Source organism: Poeciliopsis prolifica, unplaced genomic scaffold (genome assembly GCF_027474105.1).
Source record: "Poeciliopsis prolifica strain line A6 unplaced genomic scaffold, Auburn_PproV2 SCAFFOLD036, whole genome shotgun sequence".
NCBI classification, from domain to species: Eukaryota; Metazoa; Chordata; class Actinopteri; order Cyprinodontiformes; family Poeciliidae; genus Poeciliopsis; species Poeciliopsis prolifica.
The window spans coordinates 1682539-1699981 of NW_026562411.1; the positions used below are offsets into that span (position 1 = coordinate 1682539).

Here is a 17443-nt window from a genome sequence, read left to right on the forward strand (position 1 = left end):
ATTTTTTTGGAGAGAGTTGCTCGACCTGCCGGTGTGAGGCCACAAAGGTAACGTTGTTTTTCAACCATCTTGTTTTTAGAATATCTTAGTGTTGTACCCATTCATTTTGTACTATTAGGTTTTTCTAGAACCCATTTTTCTATTGTTATTTCGGTCTAATTTTTAAAAAAGACAAACAGAAACTGCTAAAGGAAGTAGATGACCTGTAAAAGCGACTAACCATGTTTTCTTTTGGAGTTTAACCTTGTTTTTCTTTCAGCATCGGACTCTCATGCTTTTACGTTATACTTGATAACTTGGGTAAATATATTAATGTTTTTTGTAATATTTTGAATATACAATTATATGAAAATGTAAACTTTTTCTGTAAGGAATGAACAGGAATGTTTTTAGACAATGGGATGAAGCAATAGAAAATCTGCGCATGCACAAAAAAACATGCAAACACCAAATAGATATTTTAAATAATACAATTATTTTCTTACAGACTAAACCCAAACTCAATACTTTGAGATTCCATTATATCAGCATGTTTTACAGACATTAACAGACACAAAAGTTTAAAGTGAGTCGTGCAATCCCTTTTATTTTCACTATTGCAGACAGTATAATAGATAGTAGACATTTGCTTCAAATTTATTCAAAAATAAAAAGTTAGTCTGATTTTTATGAATGGAGAACTAATGGATGTGAAGTGTTTTGGGGTTTAAGGAGGTTTAAAGTTGCAATCTGCACCATCTGAACCTTAAATCTGTAAATTGAACCTCTGAAGTCACTAAGTTACAAATATTAGGGCTATTAAAAATAAATTACAGGAGTAGTCAAATCACGAGAAACTTCATATTATAAATTCAAAATGACACGAGAATAGTAAATTCAAGAATCATTGTATGGGAACAAAGTTGAAATAACACGAGAATAAAGTCATAATAATGATCATAGTCACAATGTTACGAGTTACAAGAATAGTCATATTGCAAAACTAAACATGCTAGAAATTAAGGTGTATAAAAATAGTTATTAAAACAGTCTTAATGACTTTATTCCCGTAATACTGCAGATTCATCCTCATTATTCTTGCCTGTGTTCCCGTGATGGCAGTTCTTTTGCTCTGTCGCCCTGATTGGACCCAGTTTTCACTGTTGAGTGTTTTTATTCGTCGGGTTTTTAATGAACGTAGCGTTTCTCTCCAGAGTCACTCTCCTCCCCGTCGTCTGATTCAGTTCGCTCAGATCCACTCCGGAGTCCAAACTGGTTTCTCGACTCTCCATGGTCCTCCGTCGTCGCTGCTGCTCCGACCCAGCGTACCGGATCTCCGCGGCCGGTTTCCCCTCCAGCGAGACGAACCAGGCCCGCGGTGGCTGGGGCGACGCGACTTTAGACAAGCTTGTGACGGCGTGGACCGAATGTCTGCTTCCAGCGAGTTTGTTCAGTGTTCCCGGTACTGACGCCGATTCCGGCAGGCCGAAGGTCGTCCTGGATGCGGGTTCTGATCCGTCAGCGGTCCGGAGCTGCTCCTCGGTTTGGAGAGTCTGGGTGAAGCTTTCTTTCCTCTGTGGCTCGGCGGCGGCTCCGTTTGAGGCTCGCGGCAGCGTGGCGGACCGGCTCCAGTCGGATTGGGCCGGATGTTCCTCCAGGTGGAAAAACGCCGGAGCAGGAAGGATCGCCACTGGTTGGTTGTAGAAGAACAAACCGTCCGGAGTTCGATGTTCCAAAGTCGCACCACCAAAGTCCAACTTGTTCCCGTCCAACGAAACCACCACAGCGCTGGGGTTGGCGATCACATCACTGCTCTTCGCTGGAACACAGAACCCATTGCTCTGGTTCTGGTTCTGTCCAGATGTTTCAGACTCCTCTTCGTCTGTGCAGGTGGTTTGGTCTTTTCTCACCACTGCTGCCGTCTGCCTCGGTTTGATCTGGCTGAAATTCCTCCTGAAAACAAAAACAAAAACTAATAATTATTGTCAAGTTTCTCCTGGTTTGATTTCACTGTGCATTCCCAACTTGAAAAGGATTATCTTTTTTTTTTTATTGTGAAATATAACTGGCGTTCACTCAAGGAGTCTTCATTTTAGTTATATTTATTTTTATATGATGCTCCAATCATACAGGTGAAAACCCTCAAAAGAAACAGAAACATCTAAATTACATCGTGAACTCAACAGGACAAATACACTGTGAAAACTCAAAATAAATTTCCACTGATTTAAATCATTTAATTCTACAGTATAATAAATTAACATTTTCTATCAATATGTTCTGCTTTAACTAATAAACACCAAGTGCATATAAATATATATACATTTCCTTTTTTTTTCTCATGAAAACAATCAAAAGTTAAAGTCCATGTAAAACAGTATTAGGAGCTTACCGGCTGTCCTTCACAGTTTTTTAAAGATTTGCACAGTTTGTTCCTTGCATGTGATCAGCACTGTTTGTCACACATGCTGTGCCACTCTCTCAAACAAGAGTGAGAGGTCAGCCACACCTAAAATACTTTTCCAATTGCCAGGAGATTGACTCCACCTGGTTCTCATCTGTAGCAGGCAGAGCACAAAGAAGCAACAAGAGGGGAGTGGCTTCTTGGCAGTTCACCAGAACAATTATTACAGTTTTAGTTCATCCTTCATGTATGTGTGTTCTCTTTTCAAACTGAAATACAATTTATTATAATAAACAGGCAGGTAAAAAAAACAAAGATTATACTCAAGAGTAGCACTGAGTATAAACCAAAATATAAAGTTAAATGAAAATTTTTGTTCTTTTAGGACCAAAATGACAATACTTCAGACAGGTAACACAATCAGGCAAAAAAAAAAAAAAGTTTCCAAATCAGTTTCTTTCAATAAATAATCTAAAACTGGTGGTTAAACTGAAATAAAAGAAAAGTTTTTACCTGCAGTAACACAACAGTCCAAACAGAAGACAGACGATGACGACAAGCGTTCCTCCGACCAGAACCACCAGGAAAAATAAATGTTGCAGGATAAAGTCAACAAGAGTCTGAAGTCCAAAGGAACCTAAAGGCAGTATAAAATTAATAAAATAATTCAAATACTATACAGAATGCTTTTTATAACAAACCCTTCACTTTGTGAAATATCCCAGTTCATATCAAAAGCATCAAATCAAATTAATGTCTTATCTCTGCTGAAGTCCCACAAGGTTGTTTCCTCGACCCGCTTATGTTTTTCTCAATAGTCCAAATTTAACATAATTTCTGTAAAGATAAAATATTTCCTCCAAGGCAATTTGACTCTTAATGGTTAGCTCACCACAAATTAATGATAAGATTTATTGCTGCATTTAAAATGATCCAATATTTTGCTTTTGCACCAGTTTTTTTCTTTTTATGGAGAACAGGTCCGAGATGAGGGACCAGACTCATCGAGGACTGGAAGCGCAGCCTGAAAACCCTTCAGGTTAGAAATATTTTCATTAAAATATTCTCCATCTTACTCCAGATATTAGGCTAAAGCTAGAGTTTGTTTTGCCTCTATTTACCCAGAATGCCCTGTGTTTTAGTCCACTTTCGATCCGACACTTCGGTTTTTAGAGTTGGACTAAAGCGGACCAAACATGGCTGGTGTGAATGCACCCTGAGTTTATAGCTTTTTATTTAGTCTTTTCTTGCTGTGTTCTTTTGACAGGACTCAAACACATTTGAAGTGAAAACCGGCCTCTGCTGGAGGTCAAAGGAGCTGCGATCCAGTGTCCCAGGTGAGGAGCGGTGAAAGTCCACATCAGTTTCCCATCTACCAGCATCATCTTTCCCAGTCCTTTCCTCATCCATCCACCTGCGGCGAAATAAATCACCATAAAACCAGTTGGCATGCCGCTGGTCTGCTGGACGTATCAGAACTGACCAGTAGTTCTGCTGAAGAACCAGGCCGGAACAACGTCGGACTCCTGGAGCCCTCGGCTCTGGGGAACGTTGAGACTAATCTGGATCGGGCCGCTGACGTTCAGCTCCACGTCTCCGGAGAAAAGCCGCACACTGACGGCCACCACCGGACTCAGCGCTACGCTCACGAATCCTGAGAACATCAGAACCGAAGTCAGGATGACGGATTCCTGCAACAGTGTGAGTCAGAACGCAACTCGTTTATTCAGCAGAGTTAGAGGGTTGTAGATGTACTCATTTAGCTTTTTTATTTCTATAATTAAGGGCTGCACAGTGGTGCAGTAAGTAGCACTGTTGCCTTGCAGCAAGAAGGTCCTGGGTTTGACTCGCAGGGTCTTTCTGCCCTGTGGCAGAAAGACCAGGGTCCAGCGTTACCCCGCCTCTCACGCGAATCGTTGGCTGGAGATTAGCACCAGCAGCTCCAAACCCACTAGGGACCAGGCTGGATATCTAGAATCTCATTGTACTTTTTGTAATTATTTTGACTAATTTCCAGCGGTTAGCACGCCGAGTTAAGAGTTAGTTACACTAAGTCTAAAATGGTAATCTTAAACATCATCTCTGCTAATGCTAACAGGATATAGCAAAATAGTGTTTGTGTAGCTAACGCAGGTCAAAACTTGCAGAATTATACGAATTGACACAAATATGTCAGATGTGACATATTGTTGTATATATTTACATGTTTTAAGCAGATAAATTACTTAATAATTTATCTTTTTATGCAATTAAAACAGTTGACTTACTTTAGGTGCTTTAAAGCGTTAAATTCCCGTTCTGAAGTGAAGATGTCTGCCTGCTCAGTGTGGCGTAGGGATGAAGTCGTTACCTGACTTGCTGCTCACGATGCCCAGCGTGTTCAGCGAGTCGCCCTGGTCTGAGGTCAGTCGAGGAACCGTCAAGTACGATCTGATGGCGGTTAGATTCCCGCCGTGTGTCAGGTTCAGGAGCCGCTGAGGAAATCTCACGGTGGCCTGGGAAACTGCAGCTTAAACAGGAAAGATTTATACATTTCTGTCCAGTTTTTATTTCACTGAGAAGCAAAAGAAACATTTCTACCACCTGCCGTTCTGCTGGTGATCAGAACCGAGTCGTCAAACAGCCAGATGTTCCCTGGAGTCAGAGGCAGCAGGGACAGAGTCACCGATGAAAAGACTGCAGAAATGATAAAACACAAAGTAAACATGTACTACTCTGATTTAACTGTTTTGGTTCAGTTTTTAATTTTTACATATTTAAAGTGTGTTACACTTTATTCATAGAAATGAAAATATCCATTTTATAAAACAAATTTATGCACATTTGGCCAAATATAATGACTCTGCGTGTCCAAGTTTGTTTGAGTTAAAACTCTAGAAGTTTATCACACAACTTATGAGATAAAAAATACCTAAAAAATGATTTTTCTTGTAAGATTTTACATTTAATAAGATTGAAACTTGTGTTGGAAAATCTCATCCTAAATAGCTAAACAAATTTGTGGCCCTCAGAACTAATGCAGGGGCCACAAATGGCCCCCGGACCGCATACTGAACACCCTGGACTTGATTTTGACTCACCGGGTTTCCTGCTGGTTTCCCACAGCAGTAGAGCGGAAATAAAGCCCTGCTTGCTGCTTGCCACGGTGACAGGAAGCCCAGCATGGAACGGCACGCGGAGCCGGGCTTCGCCGCCGTCGCTGCCGACAGCTGCGCTGCGTAGGGTGTGGTTGACGAAAAGCTCCACCGCTGCCTTGCTCAGCGGCCGCCCGGTCAGCATGTCGCTCACCTGAACCCTCAGGATGAAGCTGCCGCCTATCAGAGGAGCGAAAGAGAAAACGAAGCGTCACATTTCCAGATAACCTCCATCAAACTTTCACCAGTCGACGTTTTCCAATCAGATGTAACTGTTTGTGCTGCTTTTACTCTGACGATATTCGCAAAGGTTTGAAGGTCAGCCAAACCCCACACATTTATGAACTCAAACAAATGTGGTGCATTTTTATTAAGAGCTTTAAAATGGAAGCCACACAACTGCCCCTAGTGGTCTGGAGGACTTCTGTGTTGCTTGAGTTTGCAGCTTTTATGCTTGTTGTTTAAAAAAATTTATTTACGGTTGGAGCAATTTTCATTTGCATTTGCTGCCTGTCAGTTTTTTTCTATTGTCTGTGGTTGGAACCTTTACTGTTGAGTTTTCCTGCTGCTTTTCCCTGTTTTGTATGTGTTGTACATTTTTGCATCATTCAAAAATGCAATCATTTTGCAGAACGTAGCGACCAAAAACAACATTTTAGCAGATTTTTAGGAGCGATTAGAGTCTGATGGCATGTGAAACCTGTTTTTATCCTAACAGTTCCCGTCTCTCAGCAAGACATTTCTGTCTCCTTCTGGTCTGCAAGCTGCTCATCCTTTTCTGCTGAAAGGGGAATTGAAGTTTAAAGAGACGTTTCTTTGAGGCAACCTGCAAATTTCACAGCAATTTGCCACAAAGAAGCCATTTTTTTTATCCTTGATGAAACGCTGAAGCTCGACTACAGCAGCAATCTGATGCGCTGTTGCATCACAAACATCAGAGTTTCTCCTAATCCTGCTGCTGGAAGATTTGCCAAAAGGTTTACAGCTATAATTACGATGCTTCATTTCAGCTTTCAGGCTGAACTCAACCTAATCGTTACTCTCAACAGTTAGCCGTAGCTAACTGTTGAGGGTTTCAGTTTCAGTGAGAAACAAGCGAGTGCATTTGGCACCACTGCAGATGGATGGACGCGGTTCAGGGAGAGGAAACGTCTCTTTGAGGCGTTTTTCTGCTTCAGTGACCAAACACAACAGAAGGCAGGGCACCAAATCTGAGACAGACTGTTTTTTGGTGCCAGATTACTATAATCCCTCCATTCGGCAAACTGACATGAAACAACTGTGAAAGAAGATGAAACATCATGTTTGACTAGGATGTGGCTGGAAGTGGGCTGATATCTGTCATTTCCATCAGAGATGACTCAAAAATGATGATGCACATGCAGGAGAGAACAGAAGCGAGTCGACCAATCGATCCAGTGCGACCACCGGCAGATCAGACAGATGGTCCGGCGGGGAATTATCTCTAATGACCCGCGTCCGCACGGCTTGTGTTTCTGGAATGAGGCCATCGTTTCAGCTGAGGGATGAGAAAACCACGGCTCCTCTGACCGGATTTTATTTTATTACTGCGTAATGTTTCAGAACATCAAACCGATTTATATCAAACACAAAACAACTGAAAATTCTGTTTTAGAGGAAGGTGTGTTTTATGAAGGAATTAAAGTTCAGATCAACTGAAAATTGTTTTTATGGAACCTGATCAGAGTCAATAATCAACATGGAGACTGGAGAGGGGAAAAATTGAAATTGTAATTTTAAAAAGAGAAACGCACATAAAAAATTATTGATATATATTGATCAACCTATCAGCTGTTTGCAGGCAGTAACTGTTCAAAGCATTTCTAATGTGAACTAATAGAAGATTAGAGACTTTCTTTCATAATTCCAACTTTTTTCTCAGAATAACAACTTTTGATCTCTGAATTTAAAGTCAGGATTTAACTAAATTCATTTTCAAATGTCTTATTTTCTGTACAAATCGAATGTTTAGAGCAGTTTTTTTTTGCAGTCCAAGCTTTGAGCTTCAAAATCTGTTCCAAGATCTGTACAAATTATAGAGCAGTTTAGTTAAATTAAATGTTAAATCTGAAAACAAGCCTTTAACTGATGGCGTTTCACTGTCATGGCAGCAGCACAAACACAGGTAAACCAACCCAAACACTTCATCAGGTTTGAGTTGAGTTAAGCGCCGTCCTGACTGGCGGTTAAAATGCCAGGCAGGACGTTCCCAGTGGCTGGTTGGATGTTTGAGCTGCTACTTGTTTTTACTAATTATCCTTTTAAAATAACTTAATAGCCAAAGGTTTATTTAAATTCAAACCTGATCAAGTATAGGCTGGAGAAAGTCTTTTTAACGTCATTTAAAGTCATGGATCAATCACTTTCTCACACAGAGCCAAGTAGGTTTGGATTTATTTCTCCTTTTAATAAGAACTTTCATTTAAAACCTGCATTTTGTAATTATTCATGTTCGACTCTGAATAGGTTTGATGCTCTGAAAAACTGAAATGTGACAAACATGAAAAAGACAGAAAATCAGGAAGGAGGGAAACACTTTCGTACCGCCGTGTTTCTCAGCTCGTTAAACACCAGGATCTCCCTGAACTGTGTGTGTTTCTATGTTTCGGTCAACGATCTCTCAGAAACACGAGCAGGACTGTCCTTTCTTCCCCTGAGCTTTTACTTGGCAGCGCCAAGCGAAACGGCAGCCGGGCCGGAGGAGTGCGGCGCAGTTTGTGCCGGAGATAACAGCACGCTCGGCTACATGTCCAAGCGATCCAGCTCCAGAGCGGATCATGTGACGATGCAAGGCGATGCACGCCTACATCAGCATGAATTAGTCATGATCGACAAACAGGGTCACAAATCCCTCTTTCAGCTCCTCCACTGCTGTAAAGAAAAATCCTGGTGGGAGAAGTTCAGGATGGGTTTGCTGTCACTGACTCCTTTCAATGATGAACCAGAAACCAAACAAGATGATAAACATTTAACTTCTTTAAATGCTGAAGAACTCGAATCGTACTGTAAATTATCAGCAGAACAGCTTGATGGAGCAAACAGATGGAGAAACCATTACTAACGGGGTTTATGGCAAGCAGTTGTAGGTTATAGTTAAACTAAACTTCAGACTTTGTTCAAAGCTCAAGCATTCATTCCTACAAACGTTCCTTTGGATGTTACAATTGGAAATTTTGAACATATTTTCCAAACTTTAATCTTTCAAAAAAGCAATGAAGGAGTTTTAAGGTTTTTTTCCGGAGTACCTAAAGTAGGTGAGTTTATATCTGCCTGTTATTCAAGCATAACATGAAATATGATGGTTTCTGTCAGGCTCATGTTAAGGGCTAACCTCTTTTGTTTCTGTTGACCTTATTACAGTTAATATCCTCACAGATGTACAACATTTCTGAACAATTTAGGCAATTTAAGATGCATCCACAAAGCAGGCGATCCGTTTCTCTATGGGATTGGCCGATGCTAACCATCAGATATCGGACTGAACGGTCATGTCGCATTTTCTGCTACTTTTAATGCGTTGACACGAGACGTGCATCATAATTCTTCACCAGAAGTCGTTGGATGGGTTCATTCATAATGTTAGTGGCTGAAAACTTCTACTATAACTCTCTTTGGAGTTGTAACGCATTCACACAGAGGTCTGATTGTGTCAGATTAAGTTCAGTAGCATAAACAAAAAAAATCTGAATTCAGGAGGAAACTGAACCTGCTGTTTTAACGTTGCTGTGAACTTGCCTTTAGTATTTGATTTGGGTTTTTATTGACCTGTTTACTCTGCAGAATTTTACATCTGGATTGGTGGTCGTCAGAAAAATGTTCTGAAATCCTGAAACATTTGAAGCGGAGTTAGTTCTTCCGATGTTTAAAGATGTCTGAAATCAAAGTCGTGATTAAAGACTGTATCGCTGTATCGCTGACTTGCCAACAACACTGTTGAGTTTCTTCAGTCCAACTGCAGTCTGTTTGGGTCGGTTCGTTTGTGGAGCTGTGAATGCATAACTGGACCGAAACACCGAACTCTCGGCTGTTTCGGTTTGGTTGAAGTGAAGTCTGGTGCCGTTTGAATGCGTATGTGAACGCCATGCGGACTGAAAGCAGGAAATGGAGGACAGAGCAGAAAAGTTTGAGTAAATGCAACCAAAACAAGCATTAGCTTAGCATTAGCCTAGCGTTAGCCTAGCATTAGCGGTTGAAATGGCTTGTGGTTTTCAACCAAAGAGAAACCCTCCAACTGTTCACTTTAGTTTCCATTTAATGAAGCAGGAAGTTGCTCTCAGCGTCTTCAGAGGTTTTTGTGTCGTTTCCTTCAGTGGTTCTTTGTGCAGCGCCTCGACAGGCCAGGAGGGGAACAGGTTGGTTTGACTCACAGCAGAGAGAAAGAACCACAGCAGCTGGAGGTGGAGCAGCCGATGACTTAATTTGGAAAGTTTAAATAGTCTACTGGAATACTGGATGAGAAAACGCTCTAAATTCTCTCAAAAAAAATTCAATTCTAGACATCCACAATGTTTTCCTAAAATAGGAAGATCTGTCGGTCTGCAGGAAATGTGTCCTTATGTTTGAGATATCAGAAATTGTCAATGAAAAGGACCGTTTGAGTTTGAAGGGTTTATATGAAAATGACAGCATATTTTATGATAAAACTGCTTGCCATAAGGGTTCTTTTCCATCACTTCTTACTCATAAACAGATTAGTAGATTTGTGAGTAAATCCTCAAACAAAGGAGGATATTTTAGGCTTAATCTGATACAAATATGTAGTTTTAATGCAAATGGCCCAAAATTAACTGAAGTTATAAAAGCATCTAAACTTATTTGATCTAAACGGGAAATAATTGTAAAATGTGCAACATATTTAAATTTGTAAGCAGTTCTTGCTCCAAACCTGGCAGGCCTTGCTGCTGCTGCTGTTGTTTCCTGAAGTCCTTCTTTGTGAAGTTTGTCTCATCAGCATGCAGAAGACGTCCCTCTGTCCCCGTCAACTCTCTGTTTGTCCCCGCTGTCCCACTCACAGCCAGCGCACAGAGAACCCACTGCCACAGCCCACTCATGACCAAACCCACGGCTCCGGGTTGCATCCACTGGCTGAGAAATGTCCACTGCTTTATCCACTATCACCCAAACCACACGGAGCTGCAAGCTCCGCCCATCAACCCTTCACCCCGCCCACCAGCCACACGTTTAAATTACAAATAAATACAATAAATGTTACACAAATACCAAATAACTAGAACTGCATAATGTTTAATACTGGTGATATAAATATAAAAATATGATCTATTGATATAGATTACATTAGAATTGGGCAACAGTTAAAGTAGGAAATTAAAGAATAATAAAATAAAATGGTTTCTCTTCCATAAAAATATTTTCATATAGCTTCTAATATTAATACTAGTAATTATTTTATATGCTGTTTACATTAATATACATCTATACTATATATAAAATATATTGGCATATAAATATACACAAATAATCATAGTGTGCTGTTGTTTCATTAATATAAATATAAATACTTTTAATTATTCTGAACAGACAGAAGTAGTGATGATTCTCACACTTAAGCCTGAATTAAACAAGATATGGCTAATCTGTAGTAATTATATATCGCTAATTTTAACAGTAATTTTTTAAATATGTTGTATATTTATAATTATGTAAATAAAGATAATTATTGTGATAACTGTATATTAATAGAAATACCAATGAACAATTATTGCCATTTGAAATAAAATTAAACAAGACGTGGCTGCACTGTGTTGATGCAGTGATAATTATAGCAGTAATTTCCTTTTCTTTGTGGTTGCCAATATTAAAATAAGAATAAATACATATATATAATATTGTACTATTATTATTAATACAAAGCCATTTTTATTTTACATTTTTTCCATTTGAAATTAAATATTCTAATGTAAATGCTTTCATTCCAACTGTTGCATGTCATGTAATAAATGTTTTTCTTTTATTCCATCCAGAAACATGTTACAAGGTCGTATTAATATAAAGTTATTATTCAAACGTTTATTTAAACATGGCTGTTGAACCGTCTAGTTTTGGCCACTAGAGGGGGCAATGCGACAACCAGTTGAGGAAAAGCAAACCAACCTTTTATCAGACTGAACTGTGGTACCAGAATCAAGCCGAGGGTCCGACCCGGAGGACTGCGGCCCATTAAATCTGCAGCTTGGATCTGGGACAAACTGGAAATAAAGTCATTTCTACAGACTTTTCTGGGTTTGTTCTCCATTAAATATTAACATACAGCCACAGGCTGTTTTTAATTTTTCTCTTTATACTTCTATATTTCATTAAGTAATAATCCACTTTCAATGCGCTCCACACCTGTGTGCAGGTGCAGAGCAGCCAAAGGCAACCAGCCCCACTGGGACTGTTACCCAGATTAATGCTGAACTCTGAATTCACACCAAGTTAATGTTTTCCTCCAAACTTTGCTAGATTTCCACATTTTTGTGTGGATTCTTTCTTCTTCCCAGGCTCATATTGTCTCTACAGAATCTAAAATAAACCCTGTAAAGCCTGAGCCATCCTCTGCTCTGAATACCGTCTACATAAAGATGGTGAAACAATTTTATTTTCAGGGTGAAGGTGGGAAGACGGTCTGTTTTCCTCCACCTCTCAGTAGCAGCAGCAGTGGAGTAAATTAGACTGTTTAAAGGTATTATTGACTGAATAACCCACTGAATGACCTCTTAATGACTTGCAATTTAAAAATCATTAATCTTAATCCTTTTATTGCCTCCAGTTTGAGTAGCAGTCGGTATTGATTGGACCGTGTATCGCTTGTTAATTCCCATTCTGGTTAATAAAGTGACTAAAATAAACACAACTTGGTGCAATCCGGAGCCAGAAGATGTTTTACCTAATTACACACGTTATCTTTACGATAAACATTTTTATTGTAAAGCTAAATTTAACAATCTCGTTGCCACAAACCAAGAGCTTTCAACATAAACAGATTTTTACTCGTTGTGTTCATTTCTGATTAAAATGTATAATTTTTTGCCTTTGTAGCTGGTGGGGAAACATGGATCGATGCAACACCGGCACAATAACCGCTAACAGTTAGCAGTTCGATGCTAAGCTAGTGCTGAAATGCTAACACAGTAAAACCGGTTATTTCGCCCTGAAACCATAGTCTACATAAAACTGGTTACCGCAGTAACATGTCTGACATTACACTGATATAAATCACATTTGTGTGATCGGTGGACGTTAACAAGCTAAAAGTAAAACAGACACGTTACGCAGGAAGCAGGAGATAAAAATGAACCAAACTACCCCATGGGAAGCACCGCCACCCTGTGTTGAAACTTGGTACAACAACTTAATTCAATATATTTCCCCCCTTTAAATTGATCGATTTATTGCATGTTAGTTCTAGATTGTGTGATCAGACATCTCACAACAGTTTGACTCAAATTCTCAGCTACTTGTTCTTTTCACTCACTTCTCCTTAAACCTCATTATTGAGCTTATTTGCGGCGTGTTGGACGTGGTTGTGGCGGAGCTTCTGATGCCAGCGCAGGAGTGAATCCTTCCTCGGCAGACTCCTTCATCATCATGCCTCCTGTGTGACATGGGGGCCTCAGAGAGGCAGTGAGATGACACATTTGTCCTCCCAGCTCTATTCCCCTCAGACGAAGAATAAATCGCAGTCTAAACACACAAGGAGGAGGATGGATGACAGCCCAAGTCTCCAGGATCAATTTGCCACAAATTAGATACAGTGATGCTTCATTTCTCCACATAAATAGCTGCATCCGAGGGGAGTATTTTGGAAATCTGCCGGCTTTTTACTCCGGAAATCTGTGCCGCTGCCTCTGTGCTCCATCCCCAACTTACTTTCCTTTTTATTAATCCTTGTTTTGAGGCACATGGTGCTGCAGAGCTGCACCGCTCCTCTTAATAAAATAAATAAATGGTTTCGTTCCATTTATTTTCTGGATAATCTGTTAGTTTGGGAATAATTCCCCATTCATAATCATTTGTGTGAATTAATATGAAATTAACTGCCTGAGAAATGAGAGCTGCCAGGAAAAAAATCAGTATAAAGATTAAGATTTATGATTGATTGTATCAGTGAGATTTTAGTGAAAGGTGCATTTGGGGTTAGATGAGCAGAACTGCAAGTGTTAAATTTGTTAAATTAATTAATTTCCTCCTGAGTTATTCATGTTTGAAACAAGGGGGGAAATCTATGAAAAAAATGCTGCTGGAGAAATCCTGGCATTCAGATAATTAAGATTTATGAACAAATTCAGCATTAAACCCAGTTTTAAAAAAGTAAACCCTCTTTTTATAATATATAGATTTGGATACCTGGACATAATAAAACTTACCTGTTCTTAACTAGTACATAACATTATTTAAATTCAACTCCATTGGCAGATAAAGACACGCTAAGGCTAATCTGCTTATGCTAATGTAGCATTTTTGATAACTCTGAAAACGTTTACCAAACTTACCTTCAGTGTTCACAAACTTTAGAAACAACAAGCTGAACCTGAATCAAGATTTGTTGAACGTTCAACATTACGGGGTGCCGTTAAGCGACAGTCAACAACTAACCCATGTAATTTGAATTATTTAGCTTTTTTAAAGAGTAAAATATGCCATTCATCCATTCACAAATGTCTCGGTTTCAAACGAGATATAAATATTTAGTTGGTTAGCTAAATATTCACTTTCCAGCTAAATATAGCTCTGTTATATGCTCTTAGTTAGCTAAATATTTAGCTAATAAGCTAACAAAATAATTAGCACAAAGCTATAATTTGCTTTAAACTAACTACATGTTTAGCTTTATAAATATTTAAATAGCAAGCTAAATATTGAACTTCAAATTAAATATTTAGTTGAGAAATGGCGCCCCCTTCACTTCTGGAGGGCAATGGTCCCATTTCCATATAAGGTCTGAGAGTGACAGCGGTCTGGGCCCGCCCCTTCCTGTTTGCTGCAGCCAGGTCCTTCTCTTCTGATTCAATTGGTGTCAACAGCAAGACGAGCGAAAAGATGCAGAAATAAAACATTTTTATTTTTCAAACTTTATTTAAAATAAAATATAAAGTAATTCATTTAAATGTCATTTTTGGTGTTTGTTTCTCATTGGCTGCTTGTGAATTTTATCAAGCTAGTGTAGCAAGGAAGAAACGAAAAGGTTTCAGACAAGAAAAAAACAAAAGATCTTTAAAAATCATGAGATTTTTGCAACTTGATGTGATTAATAATAAATATATTTTTATATTTTCTTATTAAGAGGAGATTATGATAAAAAATGTGCAATATTTGGTAAGAAAGCTCAATCCATCCTCCTGTTTTATCTATTAAAGTCCAAATTCTCATGCATGTCCACAGACCCAATCTGCAGCAACACATTCACTCCTGCATTAACTGGGATCCATTCATTATTTTAATCATTAATTTGAGGAATTAATAAATCAAATCTGCGCCACCGCCGCTGATGTCACCAAAGCATCTGATCCGATCTCAACAGGAAGATGTTGAAACCTGGCTGGGGTTTGCAGAATAGATGATGACGACCGTTTACTTCCCTCTGCTTCCCTAAAACACGTTTCTTTGGTTCTGGGCTTGCAGCGTGATGCGGTTTAATGAGTTTCATCTGAACGTCAGTGAACAGGATGGACTGTGAGGAGAGATCGCTCCGCGCTCAGTTTATTCTGTGGAAGTATTTTTACAGATTCAAATATATATTTCAGTGGTTGCAGGTGGAATATCACATGGTACCGATTGATTTTTGTTTTTTTGTTTTTACAAAGCATTTTACTCTTTATGAAGCCGATTTGCACATCAAGGAGCAATAACACCGACCTGCTTTAAGCCAAATGGAGATTTTATGTTTCTGTAAAGGAAAGTTAGCAGTGGAGCTTTTCCTCCACAGTGGGTAAAATCACAGCTTATGTGTTGCTGTATTGTCGTTCATGCTGGGAATTGTATTAACAACAAGCTGGTTTCTCTCTTTCTCCCATTAATCTTGCTGAAACTGAACACGCTACTGTCACGTCCGCGCCACTTCCTCAGAGTTTTTCCATTATTCCTCAGTTTTCCCGCTATCGCCGCGGCTGCATTTTAACTCGGGCGAGATTTATGAACGATTGTCAACACGGCGCATCTGAACGCACCGCAGGGAGTCAGTAACTTTTAAACACTGGGGAGGAGCAGGCTTTTTTTCCTCTTTAACAGTTTTCAGGGCATTAATCTGCATTCTCAACAAAACAAACAGAAATGTCAAAAAATGTACATTTAATGGGAAATGGTGTCCTAATATTTTTCATGCATTCCTGAACAAAATCATTAATGTAAAGGTGACCTTTGTCTGAGAGACGTTATTCCTTCACCAAATGATTGATGAAGCCATTAATGTTCTGTAGCTCACGTCTGAAAGCCGGTTTGACGGCTGAAACAGAAACAAAACAGGTTTAGTCTCCGAAAGTTTAGATTTTAAACTCCAAAGGTATTCATCATTACTTATAAATAGACTCTGAATAAAACATTTATTTCACATCTGAAAACAAAAACATCATGGCAAAAAGTACCTCAGGCTGTTCAGCTTTTGTAAATGCAAATGGTCACGTGGACGTCGCCATGTTTTTATGCTGCAATGCATCCTGGGTAGATTTTGTCTGCTAGGTCAAAACTTTTTCTCCAGAATGTTAGAATGGTTTGTTAAATACATTTAAAGAAGCTTTAAAGTCACTTTAACATCCATCCATTGTCTTGCAGTTTGTTTTCATATTGCAATAGCTTCTGATAATGTTAGCTAACCACACATTTAGTTTGAAACAAAATACTTGGCTACAGACCATTTAGCTTGCTCGCTAAATATTTAGCTAAACTAAATAACTAAATAACTAAATATGTAGTTTGGTATAAAACATTTACACTGCTAACTCATTGTTTAGTTTGGTGCAAAATATTTAGCTAGCTAACACAATATTTAGCTTTCTTATGAAATATACTGTTTGTTAAATATTTAGGTTGACGCCAGGTATTAAGCAACCTAACTAAATATCTTATTTACTTAATATATAGTCTATGAACTAAGTATTTAGCTTTCTAATTTAGTTTAAAACATTTCATAAATGAATGATGTAGTAAAAATATGACTTTAAAAACTAAACCAGGTCCTTTTTCTCTTGACAGGTAAATAAATAACCCAAATTATTGCTGTTCATTTTCTGCTGTGTAACTTTACAAATAGCCACTTATGATTTACAATTCTGCAAAACGTTGTGTTTATTTTCACATAAAATCCCAGTGATGCTTGGAAAGGGCTGAGGGGTGCGAATACTTTGCGTGGTTCTGTACTTCTGAAGCTTTTATGTCGGGTCGGCGGCTCAGCGTCTTAAAAGCCTGTTTCTATTAGCCTCCTTTCTAAAATAGGAAGCTGCTCTAAATTCCCTTCAGCGTTTCCTTCCAGGACGCTGAGCAGCACGAAAAAGGTAAAGGATGATCCGATTTGAGGACATCACCTGATCAGCTGGTGAAGCAGCCAATCAGAGCAGGATCTGGGTTAAACGCTTAATGACTTGTCATAGAAATTAATTTTTATAACGTGCAGAGCCTGCACGTTTCAATCCACGTTTATTACATCCCAGAACTATAAAGTGTTTATCTGATAGACAGGAAAATCTAAGGAGTTTTGTTTACAGGTAGGTTCAAGTAAACAAAGCTGAAGAATCAATCAGGGAATCCTGGGAGTAAAAGTTCTGCCTGATGAGAGTTATCAAGATTTAAGTATCGAGGTGAAATAAATTTGACATATAATCAATTGTTTTGATCCTCATGCGTCTCTAATTACTGAAACAAGACATAAAACCCAACTGGACCTGAACGTCAGAGTTCAGCCCTCCATGTTTCC

At 39.0% G+C, this 17443-nt stretch overlaps 1 protein-coding gene across 2 annotated transcripts; it reads right to left on the reverse strand.

The window, feature by feature from the left end:
• Nucleotides 1-559: 559 nt before the first annotated feature.
• Nucleotides 560-10642, reverse strand: LOC129374447 (protein FAM171B-like). 2 transcript variants are annotated; one of them, XM_055052876.1, is made up of 8 exons: nt 10424-10642; nt 5464-5697; nt 4967-5059; nt 4734-4886; nt 3867-4037; nt 3681-3797; nt 2897-3020; nt 560-1932 (listed from the first exon to the last, which is right to left on the reverse strand). In XM_055052876.1, the coding sequence occupies exons 1-8, from the start codon at nt 10614-10616 to the stop codon at nt 1137-1139; spliced, it is 1881 nt and encodes a 626-aa protein (XP_054908851.1). In that variant the 5' UTR covers nt 10617-10642; the 3' UTR covers nt 560-1136. The 2 variants fall into 2 exon arrangements, with proteins under 2 accessions (XP_054908851.1, XP_054908850.1); XM_055052875.1 differs by having other exon boundaries at nt 4734-4892.
• Nucleotides 10643-17443: the final 6801 nt, after the last annotated feature.